General features: G+C 33.2%; 1 protein-coding gene across 1 annotated transcript in view; it reads left to right on the top strand.

Annotated features, from left to right (window-relative positions):
* Positions 1-19,160, top strand: part of ARPP21 (cAMP regulated phosphoprotein 21) — a 141,320-nt gene that overhangs the window by 81,974 nt on the left and 40,186 nt on the right. The window contains exons 11-18 of the mRNA XM_081345175.1: positions 2,177-2,214; positions 3,364-3,417; positions 4,342-4,574; positions 8,791-9,003; positions 11,648-11,808; positions 12,323-12,427; positions 13,411-13,665; positions 18,697-18,823. Coding sequence (XP_081201301.1) covers positions 2,177-2,214; positions 3,364-3,417; positions 4,342-4,574; positions 8,791-9,003; positions 11,648-11,808; positions 12,323-12,427; positions 13,411-13,665; positions 18,697-18,823 — 1,186 coding nt within the window. The remainder of the gene's footprint in view (positions 1-2,176; positions 2,215-3,363; positions 3,418-4,341; positions 4,575-8,790; positions 9,004-11,647; positions 11,809-12,322; positions 12,428-13,410; positions 13,666-18,696; positions 18,824-19,160) is intronic.

The raw sequence follows: 19,160 nt of genomic DNA, 5'->3' as shown, positions 1-19,160 counted from the left end.
TGAATGTAACTGTTATTTAATGTACCCTTAAGGCTGTAATTATGATTACATTGATATCCTTCAAGATACTGAAGAGGTAACTAGACATATATTAATGATATCATTCGTCAGGTTTTTTTATACTTGTCCTTTCAACATAAATAACCATATTCCTCTGCTATTTCTCCTAGAAACCAGCCTTTGTATACACAAATCATCTTCTGAAGTATCTTAAAAGATTTCACAGAATCATTTAATTTCTATATCTAGCATTTAGCTCATAAGACAAAAATTAGCACAACTGACAATGAAAAAAGCAAAGGTTTTCTTGAAAAATACTGCTATCAGGATAATTAGTTTTTACTGAAAAGATGAATAATTAGAAAAGTTGTGTTTTGTCTTAGAAGAGAAATAAAAAATAATGCAACAGAATTAGCTGTTCTAAACAAGTTAACACTGAGATAACTATTCATAGGTGCAAGGATTGAATATATTTTATTTTTCTGCTCATGCTCTTGTGAAAGTACTTAGATGTAAGACACTGCTTTTAGTCTTCTGAATTAAAATTATTATTAGTTCTGCTACTGTAGTTCATCCCGCATGGGAAATCTGATGCAGAATTTGTACCACTAGTAGAAATAACAACGGAATTTTTGAACAGGCAAGTTACATCTCTGTGGAACATCGTACATATATATTACATTGTGAGTTGAAATCACTGTGATAATTTGTTACAAATGAATGGTCTGCTAGAATGAAGTGTCATAGGTGCCTTCCCCAATGTTATTTGAGTTTATTTGAATGTCTAAATCATGTTTTTTTCACAAGAGAGTACTAGAAATAAAAATGGATGTATTATGTGATTTATCAGTACTCTTTCATGAATACTTTTCTATTCATCCTGTCAAAAAATGGAAATGTAGAAATTAAATGGATTTGGGCTGTTGGTTTAATCTCTGAACTTGGCGATTTGGCTGGAAATGTTTCATCTCCATTTGGGAGGGGGGGACATCTTCAATGCGCTTCGAATTATGCTTATCTATCAGAGCACTGACCTTTAAATATCTTTTTGTGTGATGTAAATTGGTGTGGGTATTATTTGTCCAGATGTTTCTGAATAATGGTCTGGTTTCAGGCTGTTTGATTGAATGGTTGTTGTTGCTGGGTCATAGTCTTTGGTGTTTAAGATGATACTCAGAAACATCCAGACAAATAATACCCACACCAATTTACATCACATGAAAAGATATTTAAAGTCCAGTGCTCTGCCAGACGAGCACAATTCAAAGCACACTGAAGATGTCCCCCCGAATGGAGACAAAATGTTTGCAGCCAAATCGCCAAGCTCAGAGATCAAACCAATAACCCAACTACCAAGGCAAGCTACTAATATTCAAAAACATCTCATAAATGGATTTTTATAGCACTATAATTTGATATGCCCTGCTAATGCCATTCTGCTAACACTCTTACACTCACTCTCTCTTCTTTTGTTCAGATACACTACAATTCCAAAAATTATCTATTGCAGGCTTCATGAATATGAAACTAAAAGTCAGAGGGAATGAGAACGGGTCGTATAACAATGAGCACAGACTTATTTTCCTATATAGACATTGCTACAGTGAAATATTCTTGCCAGTGGATTTTTTTTTAATCAAAATGATTCTTATATAGAACAAAATACCCTTTTTGTTCTACATAGTAATGTAGATATATAAATATAATTGTTGTGTAGTTATATGTTTTCCTCAATTCAATTTCTCTCCTAGTTTTACTATACTACATACAGCATTTATTTTGTTTCTTTTTCCATCCACTGCTTGGCTTTAATCCAAAAAAAACCCACCACCTCGTGTTAGTTGCAACTTACTTATGGTATTGATTTTGAACTGGATAAATGCACAAGTAACTCTGTGTCCTTGCTTCTAAATAAATATATAAGTACCTTATATTCATGTAATCTCTTCTGAAATAAAGGAATTCCAATATAGGCTAATTTACAAACTTTGTTCTGATCAGCTCATTCTTAGACAAATTTCCGGTATTGCTTGTCTCTCATGCATGGGCTGCAAGTTCTTAGCGCTTAAATATGGAAAGTAAATATGCATTCCAGAGATAGAGGAGGTGGGGGGGGATGGAACTGTTAGTAGTAACTCAAGAATTAAAACCAATTCATTTTCTTTCTGTTTTTCAGTCAGTTTGCTCTCAAGAAAACCTTTTTATGGATAACAGGTAAATATATACCTATTTTATATTAAATTTAGCAGCTATATTTATCTCTAATTTTTAACAGTAGAAAAATATCTTTTACAGAGTATATAAACAACACTTAAGCATTTTCCTGGGAAATCTAAATGATATCTTATGATTTCTTAATTACAATGGCCGACTATTAATGTGCATGCAGAGAAATACCACTAAAATGAATAGGAGTTCACAAATTTCCATAATTCTAATCAAGTGTTTCTAATAAAAAAATAGCTTATTTAAAAGTAAGAAAGCAATAAAAGGTCTTTAAAGTCACCTTTACATGTAGCAAAACAATAGTCATAAAATGTGGCAATGGTATCAGAAGTATCAATGTATGTATCCATTGTTAATATTTAAAAAAAATATTTTGTTTTCATTTTCATTCAACAAAATGAAATTCAATGTAGAGAAAGTAAGGTTTTACACTTAGACAAGAAAAACCAAATTTTCTTGGTACAGATTAGGTGAAACCTGGCTCAATAGCGGTAACTGTGAGAGAGATCTCGGAGTCCTAGTGGGTAATCACTTAAATATAAGCTAGCAGTATGCGGCAGCAACCAGAAAAGCCAACACAATCCTAGGTTGCACTAAAAGGAGGGATAAAATCAAGATCATTTAAAATATTGGTACCACCTTACAATGCCTTCATAAGAACACACTCATGCAGTTTTGGTCATATTATAAAAAAGATGTAGAGACTTAGGAAAAAGTGGAGAGAAGAGTGACAAAGATGATTGAGGGAGGAGCTGGAGGCTAAAACATATGAAGAACGGTTGCAGGAATTGGGTTTCTCTAATCTAGTGGCATGGTAGAAGTGTTCCAATATTTGAGGGTTGGCACAAAGAAGAGGGGGTCAGCCTATTTTCCAAAGCACCACAAGGCAAGACAAGAAAGAATCAATGGAAACCTATCAAGGAGGAAAACAACCTAAAACTAAAGAGAAACGTCCTAACAGTTAGAACAATTAACCAGTAGAATGACGTGCCTTCAGAAATTGTGGAGGCTTTTAAGAAGAGACTGGACAGCCACTTCTCTGGAATAATGTAGCATCTCCTGCTTGAGCAAGGGATTGGACTAGAAGATCTCTAAGGTCCCTTCCAACTCTGTTATTCTGTTATTCATTTTTATCAGGATCTTGGATGATAGGACGTGCAATGAAACTATCAAAAGAAGACAGCTCTTCCGGTATGCAGCTTGAATTTAAATACATGTTTATAATTTTATGTTTTGAAGCCTTGTACTTGTTTTCATTTAAACAGATCAAATTCATATTGAAAATAGAAAATAAAAAACAAAGCAAACATACAAATATATGAAATTTTAATTTATTTAATTTTTTAACTATTTTAAACTTTTATAGAGTGGACTATAATAGGTGTGGATATGTTTTATTCTTGCCAAAATTCAAACTTCTTTTATTCCAAGTCCTTTTTAACTCTATTTGAATTTAATTAAAAATGCACAATAATTTTGCACAATTTGCATATTTTTATTTATAACTCTCTAAAGCAGTGTTTCTAAAGCAACCTGAGCATTTTCTAAATCTGTTGACTAATTCCTGGAATTTCCTAAGCGTTGTGAAGTATTTTGTAAGTTGATGGTCACACATTTGAAAAATGCCTACACTGAAATCGTACCATCAGAGGTGTTGTATTTCTTATATATATATATAAGCAATTTTTCAGAAGTAAAATACATCTTTACATATATTTTTCTCTAATATAAGTACTCTTGAGCATACTTTTCACGGTCTGATCCTTTCTGCTTATTTTTTACAAATTGTCTCAGCCAAACTAGCAATTATGTTAAATGTAGCTGTATTTTTCATGATTCTTTAAAAAAACAACACAAGGGAATTGTACCACTGAGATTGAGACTAAGAAATTGAATGCAGCACAAATAAAAGCTATAGATTTGTCTGTCCCTCTAACAATGGCTTGCTAAATATCCTTGATTTTATTGTTGCATTGTCTGAACCAAGTAACTCATGTCCCTTCTCAAGCATTTACATACAAGCTTCAGTTGATCTTGTTGAGATTTTCCTTAGCCTAAGGTAAGAAAGAATGAAAGTTTAGCTTTGAATTATCTTTGTGTTCTTTGATGCTATAGGGGTAACAGAGATAGTACAGGGAAGACATCTGGCAGTCGGCAAAGTAGCACAGATAATGAATTGAAATGGACTGATTACCAAAGGCCATGGAGCAGTACAGACTCAGACAGTTCCAGTCGCAATTTAAAGCCAGCTGTAACGAAGACAGCAAGTTTTGGTGGAATAAGTGTTCTGACAAGAGGCGATAGCTCATCAAGTAACAGGAGTACCGGCAAGCTGTCTAAAACAGGTAGTTAGTATTTATCAGGTTTGGCGTATATTTCTCTACTGAGCATAAGTATTTGGCATGCAAATCTTTCTATAATGAATATTCAGTCCTGAAAAAAAAATCTTCTGAAGATCTTCCATTTCAAATCCAGAGAAGTGGAATATAAGAGGAGGAATGCATATTGGCTTTTCAGTCACGGATCATATGTCATGTATCTTCCTCCACATGAGGATTAATAGGATTAATAGTTAAGTAGAACACAAATGTTTAGAATGAAAGTTGGGAATCCAATGATTATAATATGTCTTCTGTGTGCATTATGAAGATAGCAAATTTGGTATTTTTCAACATTTTTCCTATAATAATAATAAGATCTGCCACATTCATCTATTTTTGCTGCTAAACTGAAAAAAACTAGCCCTTTGGATTATATATAATAACCTTTGTCTTTATTTTTCCTAGCATTTTTTCCATTTTAAATTACATGCATAAAGTAAGCTTGATTTAGGTATTAGAAAGCACAAAATTCAGAATAGCAACCATGTTATATGTTTATAGGCAAACTATCTGAATCATTTTGTTCTGACAAATGTTCTTGGAGAAAGAAAAAAACTTTCTGAGGTGAAATAAAATGTAATATTGCTCACTTTGCTTTACAGCTTATCTTGGTGAGCAAACCTTACAATTCTCTATACAATCTCTGCTGAGGACTTATACTTCTCAGGTTTTTCTGAATTAATTCTAGTGATTCACTTCAAAAAACTGAAAGTTTTCCTGCTTCTGTTAGCAGAGCCCTGGTGGCGTGGTTATAATGCAGTATTGCAGGCAAACTGCTCACAGCCTGGAGTTTGACCCTGACGGGCTCAAGATTGACTTAGCTTTCCATCCTTCCGAGGTCGGTAAATAATCTGCTGGGGACAGATTATTGCTGATATTTGTAAAACAGTGCTGTAAAGCACTGTGGAACAGTATAGAAGTCTTAGGTGCTATAGCTAATGGTAAAAAAAAGAATAAAGGAGGGCTTTAGCCACAGTGAACAGGAGACCGTAAGCAAAAGAACAGGAAAAGCTTAAGAAAGGGATTAGCAAAGAAATATCCACATTATATTTGCTAATCCCTTTCTTAAGCTTTTCCTTTTCTTTTGCTTATGGTTACCATAGTTATGATAACAAAACATATATAGACACTGAAACCTGTTAAATATTGATGGGTTTGGTATCAGTCAAATTATTTTGCAAATTTATACTTCAAATAATTTTGTAGTACTAATATCATGTACAACAGACTAAATTGTCTGTGTATCTGTACTTCATGCTCTCTCAGTAACCCGCTAATCACTATACAGTTTTGCGGATTCTCAACCTTTTAAAGATCACATCACTAAAGTTTTGCAACAAGTCACCAAAGCAGTGATAAAAATCTTCCCTATATTTCAAACAAGAAGAAAAACCTTGTTTAAAGGTTGTATAGAAACTTTTTAATTGCTTTAACAAAGTATAATAAAGTGTTTTTTTTAAGTAACATATAACTTGGTGTCAGTGAGGCCTTTATCAGTTCATGATGTTATGATGCCATGGGTCTACCCATTCTGGTTCTTAAATGAAAAAAAAATAGAAAAGATCTCCACCATTATTCTGAAAGAATCTACATATTATTATTTTTTGTCTATATGAAGCAATCAACAAAAAACAGAAGTCCAAAATGTTTGATCTGCAGCTATTCATTGGATTAACTGAGCAATTGTTCTCTAATTTTTATTAAGAATCTGTATTGTAGTACTAAAATCTACTACAAATTAAAATTTTAAGATAAGAAAAGAGAAATAAAATTTTAAAAGTGCAAGGGAAGAAAGAAAGAAAAAAAGAAAATAGTAGGATTGTAATGAAAAGAAATATATATATAGCATCCCACCCCTGGAAGCCTGAATAGAGCAAGTCGTTGACAGCCCCAGGGCATGGTCAGCTCTGGCGGGAAGCCAGGGTTTAAATCCATTGGCCACCTGCACTGGCGGGAAGCCCAGGTTTGAATCTATTGGTCGCGATTCACCTAGGCAGGTATAAAGAGACGCCAGGTAACCCCTTTGCTCCAGCTTCATTCCTGATCCAATAAAGAAGTACTACCCAGCTCAAGTGTCCGTCTCTCTGTGCGACCACGCAACATTGCAAACTATCACAGATATACCAAGCTGGATTATTAGAACTGTAAATCAGTATTAAGGCTGGAAGGAGATTACTCATTTAACAAATCACTAAAGTTACAGTTTTGTAATTTATAACATTAAAGTGTTCAGCTAAAACTATGTAACTTAAGGCACAAATAAAATTACAATGCTGGCATTTTGGAAAAAAAGCATACAGATTTTTCACTTCTTTGAGTATCTCCTCTATTAATACTGCTGGTGTTGTAGTAAGGTGTTAGAGGTTTTATTTTTTTAAACTCTGAAACATAAAATAGATTCTGGAAAACAAGAGAGCTCCTTTTAATATATTACAGACAAATGCTGCATTGGCACTCAGTTTCTAAAGTATCTCTTCCAAACTGAACAAACTACTGCACAGTCCTAGATATTTGTGTAGTTGATTTTCTTTTTAGTGGATGACATTCAGAAGTCAAATATGAGCACTCAGGATAGTTCCTGATGAACTGAAAAGAAAATCTCACATGAGTATCAAATCAGCAAGCGAACCCAGCACAGAAGTAATGAAATAAGTTTTACTTTGCATGCAATGGAATTTGCAAGATATAATAGAAAAAGAGTGAAATATAGTGAGTATTTCAGTGCTAAACCTTTATGTTTGTTCATTTTAAGTATAGCCTTAAGCAGTGCTTTTTTTGTAAAAGAAAAAGGTGCCGGAACTCACACATGTCATACAACCCGCCTTGCCTACCATACAAGGTTCCATCCAAAAAAGGTGCCGGAACTCCGTTCTGAGCGTTCTATGAGAAAAAAAGCCCTGGCCTTAAGTATAGCCTTTGAACTGAAAGGAATATGAATGCAAAAAAACACACTAGCAATTGAATGAACATAGGTATATGAACATGTGGAGCCTGCAGTCTGAGAAAGCAACAAACAGTTAAAATGTTTATAGGCAACTATAATAAATACATAATTTAAATAATCAATAATTTGGTTGAGTTACTATCTTTCTTTTAATTAGTTGTTATGAATTGTTATATTAGTAGATAAAATATTTAATCTATTTCCATATTACTAAAAGTTATTAAGTGCTTGCAGATGTCCTTATTTAGCAAAACTATTGAGACTAGAACCTCCATCAGTAAGCACCATGGTCACTGAGCATAAAATCACATGATCATGATGGGCTTACAGCTTCACTTCCCCATTGGTCATTAAGTGAAAGATTGTGTGACTGCAACTTGCAATTTTCTGTCATCTCTATTAACTCTGATTGTTGCAAGCAAAGCACATCAGTGGCGATCAGATGACCACACAATGTTAAGACAGTCATAAATGCAAGGATTGATCACAAAGCTATTTACACTATTTTAACTTTGCAAGGTCATTAAATAAGGTAATTTGGAAATGAATACCAATATTAAACGAAATTTGAAATCTTATGAACTGAAAAATAAAAATAATACTTGTTCTTAGAAAACTATCACATATTTATTTTTTGTGTTATGTATTTAAAAAGCATTAACAAATTAGTCATGAAAAGAGTTTTGTTTTCATAATCATCAAACAAACTAGTAAATATTTGTTTCATTGTATTGTTCACTAAAAGTTTAGTTAATTAACCTCCAGTATAAGATTGAAATAGATTTCAATCCAGGATATATTTCCACTCCCAAAAGAAATTATTGAACAAGTTAAATTGGAATGTTTTCAAGCATGTACTGATTAAATAAAATGTAACACTATTCTGCCAAGAGACTGATTTAAAGTTGGCTGTGATTTATATTTATTTATTGAGTTGTTCACCTTCTGTAGGTGGACTGTGATCATTGTTCTACCTCTTCTTTGTTTTTTACTCTTTGGAAAAAGCGTAGGCACTATTGTCACAACAACAACTAATCCAAATAATTTTAATAAATATTAAATCCTAAAATGCTTGTACCCATATAAGTGTATTCTTAGCATTCATAAAATTTGAGGATGAGGGAAAAATGGATAACAGGTTGTGTATTGTATCTATCATATGGAAGTTGTAGGGGTATTTTTTCCAAAGGTGCCCTGAAAATGAATTCTTGTAACATTTATTGAACATTTGTTTTATAGGTTCAGAATCTTCCAGCAGTGCTGGGTCCTCAGGATCTCTGTCCCAAACACATCAGCCTGTCCCTGGAGTTACAGCTACATCTTCAAACAGTATATCCTACACAGAGAATGGAATAGGTAGCCAGGGATTGCCAAGCAACACCAGCTATATCATCCTTCCACTTGAAGCTGCAGGGATTCCACCAGGAAGTATTCTACTCAATCCACATACAGGTCAACCTGATTAACATTCTCTTTTTTTCTGTTGCTGTAACAACTCATAGACCCTTTAAAACAATTCCTGCTGTTAACAATTAATATAGTATTTAAGTGATGGACACATTGTTAAATACTTACAGATATTTCTGTATGGCACAGCTCAAAGTTATCAATGCTGTGAAGCTATAAAATATATCTTTAATTGTTACTTATTTTTTAAAAAAGGAACTAAAAAGAAATAGCAAGTAAAAATAGTTTAACTAGGTTGATAATAGCAAGCATATATCAGTCAAAGGTCTAACAAAATGTAACTGAATATAATAGTGGTGATCGGCAAGTAATATAGAAAAATCATCCAATTTGTCCATCAATTATTTTTATAGAGTTTCCTTAAACAAATCTTGCTCAAATATATACTATTTAGTATTTTAAAGACAGTAAAGACTTCTTATGGAAAGAAATGGCTGTAGATTTCAATAGTAGGCATCTATATATAAATGTCCAAAAATGCATTACAAAAACAATACTGAACCATTTGAACATCCAAATCTTTTAGAGAAAGATGAGTAACAGTTCATTGATTAGCAATTATTAAATAGCCTTAATCTGCATGTAAGGGATGCTGGGAGCCATAGTTTCACTCTGGAAAGTGAAAGATGTCCCATCAGAGAAAACTAATATAATTTGGTTGTGTCAGTTACATAAAACATTGCAAAAACATTCATCAAGACTATTTAAATAATTTGCATGTTTTGATACTTACTTGTACTCGTAGTCTTGTGTTAACTTGCATCCACATTTTCATATGTGTATTCCACTGACTTACTCTCTAACCACTACCACCATCCATTTTTGTGTTAGAAGGAAGAGGAGTAGGCTGAATATACCGTAGGTAGCTTTTTCATAATTCTGAAATGATAAAAATAATGAGGTGAACTGACACAGCAACTTTTTCCCACAACTAGTAAATGTCAGAGGAATGAGATTGGCCATATGTAATAATAATTGTAATTCTTGGAAAGGAACAACTAAATATTAATTATTTTTCAAACTGAATGTTATAATTTAGCCTTCCGTTACTTTGTATTCTTTGGAATGCAACTCCCAGAATTCTGTTGGTCCAGATTTCATCTAATCTAATGAAATAACGTAGCTCTAATTACCATCACATTAGTAAATATTTTCCAAAGTAATACTTATTTTGGCAATTATATAATATGACCTTAAATAGCAAAGTGGAAGCAAAAAGGTATGGAAAAACTGAAATTGTGAATATTGTGGGCACTGCAGCAGAAAAACTGTTTCTGAGAAAATATATTGTGGATTGTATTAGTAGCATCACAGGAGACATTTTTGTAACACAGCATATGTAGACATGTAAGAGGTAGTGTAGCAAGAATATTGTTGGTACTACCTGCAAATATCTGAGTATAACTCAAAAGTTCAGTAACAGTTGTTACCTATAAAATCCCTTATAGCTTAGGTATAGAATAGGTAAAGGGATTCTACCTGTCTTGTTTGATCTGTCCAGGAGGGGATATTCTTCACCTGCTCCCCTAACATATTATAAAGTAGGAATAAGCACAATAAGTCCTCAATATAGCAGCTCCCTCTCTTTGGAGTAAGCTGCTTCCTATAATTAATAGCACCTCTACATTCTTATCATTTTACAAGATCATAGAGACCTGGCTTTTTAATAGCGCATAGGAGTATAGAATGGTGATATAGATAATCCCATAAGGTGGTTACATTTCCCAATTAAAACTATAGTTAAATCTGTCTTATTGGGTCTTTTGGTCTGCTTAGGATGTTTTGAAGGGCTTTAGTTGGTTTGTGTGCTATCCTTATTCCATGTGGTTCCAACACCTACTACAACCACATGGATTCAGCATAGCACACAAGCCAACTGAAGCTCTTCAGAACATTCTAAGCAGACCCAAAAGACCTAACAATATCAGAAGAAAAAAACAGGGGTCATCTACAACATACAATGAAAGGACTGCAACAACCATTATGTAGGACAAATAGGCAGAAGACTGGCAGAACGCATCCACAACATATAGACAGATTTAATCATAGTTTCAATTGGGAAAATGTGACCATCCTAGACCAAGCAAAGTCCAAAAATGCCAGGGAATTTCTAAAAGCCTAGCATTCTGACTAATCAGCCATCAATAGACATATAGACATTAACAACATCTGTAGACTATGCAAAAGAGACTATCACCCAGCTCAAAAAGTAACAAAAAGACCCAAGCAGCTAACCAGCACTCCACCATCAATCAGCACCCAGATCAGCATAGATTAACTCCAAGGTTAACAATCAAGGAAACAATACCTAAATCAAGAAACTCCCAAAGAAGCCAACAGCAAACAGCCCAATCAAAAAATCTCCAAGATCACCCCCAACAACACTGACGGGGTAAGCCACTATAGTATAAATTGACAGTAAACAGTCTTTAGTAGTACTGATGATGTTACCTAATAATAGAACATCTGCAAGAAAACAAGTAAGCTCAGAGAGCACCAAGGACCTCTAGTACAGTACTCTTCTGTCTGTGAATGCATGAGGGAACTAAGTTCGGTGAAATAATTTAGGAATTACTGTATTTTATGAAGTTGTATTTAAAAGTATATTAAACAGTCTTTTTTTTTACAGGTCAGCCATTCGTAAATCCTGATGGGACACCTGCAATATATCACCCTCCAACTGGTCAGCAGGGTGTTAGAAGCCAGATAGTTGGGCAGTCTCAACAACCACCATCATCCCAACAACTTGCCCAGCAACCACAGCAACAAATGACAAGTCTTATCACACAAGTATGAATGATAAGTGGAAGAAGCTTCTGACTTATATAATTCACTAGGGCCAGTATAGACACTTTTTGCCCAACAGAAAACCTGAACAGTGCCTGAGTTGGAAGATTTTTTTAGAATAATATTGAAATTAAACATGATGGAAAATTTATATCACTGGTTGTTTGCCAACAATGTAAAGTTACAACTTGTAAACTACACGTGAAACTACATGTCAATTGAAAAATTAAGTTGTACATCTAGTTATAGTAGATACTTAGTAGATCATAAAACATTAAAATCTACTTCGTTATTTCCTCCGAACAAAGATTATTATTATTTATTTTGTTTAAAACATAGCCAACATTGTATTGGATGTTAGCTCACAGTGATTTCGCCAACACTATTTATTTATTTTAACTTGAATCCAGAGAAATCCCCCTTAGATTATTGTTCTGGTTATGGTACAGATTAAAAAAGCATCTTATTTTAATTGCAATAACTGAATCTCTCCTCATTTTCTGTTCCATTTCCTTAGCCTATTTCATCTCTCCAGACATCTTCTCAATCAGTACCGTATCCAGCTATTTCCTATCCTCCACAACATCTTCTAACAGTTTCTCCACCACAGCAATTTTCTATGGTATTATAGATTTCTATGGGGTTTTTTCATAGTTGTGTTGCATAATCTGCGTAACCCTCTCCTTGGATTTCATTATTATCCAGAGAATAGAATAGAATTGCCATACATTTCTTGCCTTATACATCAACCTTTGAAAAGTTCCTCAGTCAATACAGTCTGCCCAAAATGTATTTTTGAAAATGGCAAATAATTTCAAAAAATATATGCTTATATTCCATCCCTGCTTAATCATTAACAGGGTAAATACTCTTATTTTTGCCAATTAATCTCAAGAATTCAATTTGCTTGACTTCCCTACATAAAGCTTTAAAAAAAGGCTGGTTTGTTGTAATCAAGCTGGAAAATAAGAGATTGTGAGTCCTAGTTCTCTGTTAGGCACAAAGTGATCTGGATAACTTTGTACTAGTCATTTCTCTCACCTCTAGAAAAGAAGTAGGGGAGTTTCAATTTAAAGAAAATACTGCACAGAAAACCGCAGTTGGCAGAAATAAAAAATGATTTGAAGGAAATAATATTTTTTTTTAAAAAAAGCACTAAAGTTGCATTACCACTAAAGTATCAAATCTCTTTGTCAAGTATAATTGTTTTTATTTTTGACCTCTGTTACAATTCTTTGTGTCTTTTGAATACATAGTGATTGAAAACTTGTTTTCACTGGTTTCAGTAAGATTTCCTTAACAATGAGGCATCATAGTATAAACATTATTTTGAGGGCTGCATTTATAACAAAAACAAAAATCATGTTACCAAAGCTAATGTAGTATTTAAGTTTCTTGAAGTTTAGATTTCTTAATCTAAAATTTCGTTTATTTTATGTTTGTTCATTGAAATGTTTCTGTAAGTATGTGTGTTTAAATTTCTGCTGCTTGTGGGTGGGTGTTTTTTTAAAATAAATTTTTGTTTTGATTTGATTTGATTTGTTTTCCAAGTATTCTCTGCAGTTATTTTTTTTTGATCGTTCCCATCTGACTTTATCCTTACAGCGAGATGATATCACAACACAGTTTAGCCAGATGAGTTTAAGTCGTCAGTCATCAGGAGACAACTCTGATTCACCTTCTGGTCCTGTCTTTCCTTCACCTCTTATACAACAGACTTCCCCACAGACTGGTTATGTCATTGCAGCCCCAAGCCAGCAACTTCCCACTGGAGGTTTTACAGGTTCAGGTCCACCAGTATCTCCTCAAGTACACCCAGCACCTGCACAGGGTTATGTACAACCACCACCATCTGCTCAGGTGAGCATTTGTTGATAATGGTTTTTGTCTCGTTCTCTCTTGGGGCATCATTTTGATAACATTTTAGCGACATAACTTGAATAAAAGGGGGAAGCAACAATTTTAGGAATGCAACAGCACTAATACATGAACATATCAGCAATGAAATTTTCATGAGATCAACTAATGGGATAGTAGAGGTTTTTATGTGAAAAACTGCAATTATCAATAAACATGCTATGACTGACTTGTGGCCGATTTTGGTTTGTATATTTGTCATTTTACTAACAAGTGCATTAGTTTGGTGTTAGGTGGCTCTTATAATTTCTCTTTTATTCCAGAAATTATTTTCATCACTTTGGATATACCGAATACTATGCTTTTATCATCACATCTATATGTGTGTGTTTGTGTGTGTGCATCTACTGTGCATCTACTGATAATTGATTAACCATCTTCTACCTTAATGGCAGAATCCACATAGTCAACTGCTAAATATAGTGATGAGAGATCAAATGATGTACATTCATGATTCATCAATTAAAATTAGTTCATGAAATATATCACTGTGCTTCAGGATACATCTGCAAATGTTTATTATTATTTCAGGGGGAAATAAATAATTCATCTGGGATTCCTTTTTTCTAATGTGTGGAGACCAATTTGCCACATTGCCTCTGGTGTTAGTAACAGTCATGAATCATATTTAATTGACTTGAAATACATAGGACATGGCAAATCTCTAATGTGTTCTGTCTTCCTAAAACTAATTAGACTCTGTTGTCTGCCAGCAAATATCTGAGACTGCATCTTGAACATTGCAACAGAATAAGAACTTTGATTGTAGACCACAAGCAAAAGCTTCTAGATAAATTTTATCGAAAATGTATTTGTGGCTGATAGATGGTCTATGTGAAGGTTTCGAAAATGGAACAACCAAATTATTTAAACTGAGTAAAAAGTTTGTGGTCAATATTGCCATGCATATAAATGTATGATTGACTATGAGGTGATACGTGTATATTATCTATAGATTTTTGGTATTGAGGTGATCAATAAATTAGATGAATAAAAACAAATTGGCTGAAAGGATCCATTGCGGAACTTAAGTGTTTCTTTCTCAATGCTTTATATATCCATAAAAAAATAATTGTTTCTGCTGTTTCTTAATCACAGCTGATCATTACCACCAAATGAATGAAATATGGCTAAATTTAATTGTGATTTGCTTAAAACAAGCCAAGATGAACTTACTTGTTGAGGAAATCAAGAAGCAAAAGCTTCTGATTCATGTTAATTCTAATAATAACCAACATCTCCTTTCACTCCAAAAGAAGAAAGGTATTGAGAATGCAATTTTCATGCTAAGAACATGAGACATAGCTAAGAAATAAATTCCAAATGGGATGTTGTATCAAAATCCAGTAAGAACACAACATATATACAAATCAATTTCAAAGTTTATTCTTATTATGAATAAAGGTGAATATACACATCTATTTACACTTATGTAGAATATATGTTTATTGTTATTAATATTAATATACATTCATTCTAATTATTGAAATTAAAAGCCAAATGAATTTGATATAAAGATTAATAAGAAAAATCATTTCCAGAATAACCAAACAATTGACAAAATGAAAGTAACAATTTCCAACACTCCAGGAAAGAGAAGAAATGGAAATGAAATGAAAATTATCAACGGATTCCCTTAGTAATAAACACTTATCATGCCAAACAATTAAATAGAAAAGAAAGATTTTTTTCCTCAAATAAATATCCATCAATTAGGTGAAATGGTCTTGCATCAAGTGAGATTAACTTAAAGCTGCATTAGCAAAAAAAAAAGAACACATAGAAAGCAAATAGCTACTAACAGTCCTGAGAGGTAGAGAAACTGCTCCCTGTGTTTCAGAGAGAATTAGAATTTACTAACTCAAACTCCTCTTGTTTGCATAGGCAGATGATAAATATTTCCAACAGAAAGATTCTCCTTCCATGGAATCTCTCCATGCTAATGAGGATTATAGAAAATCAGGCTTCTTAATTGCAACACTTCCATGCATTAAGAGGTTTCCATAACAAGCACTCCATACATATGAAGGCAATATTTTGAGAAGTGGGACAAGCATGCTGACTGAAGAGGATTAGTAGTCCTAAGCATTTTCACTAGGAAATAAGAGCCATTGGAGGGACTTGTATTGTTTCCTCATATTTTTACCACGACTTCTAAACTGACCCATCCTCAGTACCACCATTGGTTGAGCATACATCCCTAGGAGTAAGACAATTGACTTCTGCAGAATTTATTTCAGAATCCTCCTGTATCAGTGTGAATTTATGTAAATATACTAATATAAAAGGGAAGTTCATGAAAAAAATGGTTTTATGTATAAATATTAAGGGGGACTCAATAATATTATAAAGGGAGTTGCTTATATTATAGAGAATTCATATTGTCAATAGTTATTAATTGAATTATTAATATTTGTTCTCTTTCCTGGAGTGTAACTTCTGTCCTTTGTTTGCTGGCATGTTTTCTGTGTGTAAAACTTTACACAAGGCAGGAAAAAAATCAATCAGCACCTCCATCAGCATAGATTAATTCCAAGGTTAACATCAGACCAACAATCGAGAAAACAATACCCCAATCAAGAAGATTCCCCCAAAAGTCAACAACAAACAGCCCAACCAAAGAACTTCCAAGACCACTCCCATCAACACCAAATATAAACTGATAGCAAACAGCACTCTTTACTAGCACTGATGATATTACCTAGTTTGGGTAATGAAACGTCTGCATGAAAACAAGCAAACTCAAGAGAGCAGAGAGAACCCCCTCAAAAAACCCCCAATAGATTCTAATAAGTGATAACAAAATAGGGAAATTGGGCAATTCACAGAATTATTACATATGTTTAGACCTTATTTAGTCTGCTTATTGTTGGGAAAATATCTTAAATTCAGGATCACTTTGGAGAAAAGCAACATTATGCTGCTCTTTTTAATAGAATTTATTAATTTCCAGATATTTATAATGATTATGGGACATGTACTCTTAATACAGCAGATTGTCAAGAATGATCATCAGTTGTTGGAAATTGGCCAGTTTATTGCCTGACACAATGATTCAGCATTTTAATTTTCACTTAGACCTGATGAAGTGGTAAAATGCACACTTTAGTAAAGGTCTAAATAATCTCACTCAGCAACTTTAAACAGGGAGAAAATTGTAGCTTGCAGAATGCCAAAGAGGTTGACCTTAAATCTTCCAGATCCATTTTGTGGAAATGGTTCTGCAGGTATGAGGTGAACCATTACAAAGTTGTCCTAACTATGTCTAATGTATTCTTTTCAGAAGGATAGAGAAGTTAGTTATATCCTTGGTGGAGGCCCAGGGGAGAACATGCTACCCATTCCTAATCTCATTAGTGATCAGGGCATCTTCTAACAATTTTTTACCCCCTGGAAAAAGTTTAATTATCTCTTCCTACTAAATATAATAAACCCCAAGAAACATGATCATGAGCTAACGCATGATTGGCTGAACTTTGCCAATCATCTTGTCCATGCCCTCAGGTTTTATGCATATAAGGTGCAAATACAAAAGAATTTGATCAGTGTCCTAGATGCAAGAATGTCCATTTGGCAGGATTTACAAAACAATCTACAATAGTAGTTAAATATTGAATCTGTAAAACTTAATGGAATCGCTACTGCTAAGATTCAGTTCCATTGTTGATCACTTTGCTTTAAACCATTTGATTATTTTAAATGTCATTTCTTGGGAAAGTTATGAATGTTTGGTTACTACAAAAGTTAACCATTAATCATTTGAGATTATAGGATTTCTACTCACCAAGTACCTCATCCAGCAACAGAATTCTTAAAAATGATCAATGGCTAGATTAATAAACCATTAAATAAATATACAATAAATGCATTATTTTCCAGTCAATGTAAAAAATAATTTCCCTGTGGATAATAGTATCTTAATTCTACAGAGATAAATTGATTTCAGTTTATATTGTTCTGTATGATATATAAATTGGTTTGTGTAGGCTACCAATTTATGATTTTTTAAGAATACACATTGTAATAATAAAATATAACCTGACAATTTTTTTGTTTTAGATAATTTGTTTATAGGGAGTGATGAACATAGGAACATGTAAAATTCTTTTTTTTTTGTCCCTGACTTTGAATCTACTTTCAAAATATAAAAAATATAGATAAGTTCAGTTCACCTGAACTATGAAATTATGTAATTAAGGCATTAATTAGTATGATGGTCCCTGATAATATAAAGCTGGCTTTGTGCCTTTACATTTTAATACAGGTTAATTTGAGTTTCAGGCACCTTTCTAACTTTAATTATAACTTTGTCAAAACATATACTGAGTATGTGGCTGATATTACATAGAGTCACCTGAGCTAAGCGTCATAAAAATTTGATAAATAACTAGTGCATAAATTACAATTGGTAAAGAAAACTCCTATGGAGAAGTAATAAAAATGTCTTATAGGACTTTTCTTTGTTTTGAAATCATTCTTTCCAAACAATGTTTTTGTTCTCATTTTTAAGCAATATTTCAGAAATGCATTTCTCCTTCTTACTATTTGTTATTTGAGTTCTTCCATTGGTGATCATCCCAACAACATTTTACCCTTGTAATTTTACCTGTGATATTTATGCATCCTAATGTTGGTTTAATAAGATATTGTTCCAAAGTCATAGAAAGCCTTAAGAAAGCAAATTGTATATTTTAAGCAGTTCCTTTTTCAGTTCTGTACAGCTACATTTTTGTCTGTTTGAGGATTTCATCTGTGTGCAAGCTGATGGTATTTTACTTAATAAAATGTTTTCTATACTTCATAAAAAATTCATTTTGGTTTTTTTGCATTTGTTGCTTACCATTTATTATTGCTTTTTTCTGTACCACTGCCTTATTAGATTTACTAAGCAAAAGATCTCAATTTCACAAATAATTTTGAATACTTAGTGGGGGTTTTTGTACAGTTTATAAAAACATGGTCCTTATTTCACAGATGCCTATATATTATTATCCTTCTGGTCAATACCCTACCTCAGCAACCCAGCAGTACCGACCTATGGCCTCAGTTCAGTGTGGTGCACAACCAAGTCCCCAGACATCGCAGACTACCCAGCAAGCAGGTATATGCTTACACAATTTGATTCTTCAGTTAGGGATCTGGATGAATTTTACATGCACCCATGCAATTCTACTTTATACTGCATAAAAATATCACTCCATAATTACTGCCAACTCCACTTACATTTCTTAGCTGACCAAATCTCTGACATAAGTTTGATCCTAAAATACCACAACAGAACCTTTATTGATATATTTTTAAATTTGTGTGTGCATGGTTAGGAAGAATGGGAATGGTAGTAAAAAATCTTAAGACAAGTGAGTTACTGTAAAAAAAAAATCCTTCATCTAGTTATGATAGCTCTGAGTATATTCTTCTCCTTCCATGCATGGAGTAAT

This window comes from Vipera berus (assembly GCF_964194415.1).
Source record: "Vipera berus genome assembly, chromosome: Z".
In the NCBI taxonomy this organism is placed as follows: Eukaryota; Metazoa; Chordata; class Lepidosauria; order Squamata; family Viperidae; genus Vipera; species Vipera berus.
Note: the sequence above shows the minus strand (reverse complement) of the source record. Positions and strands in the feature narration are given on the sequence as shown.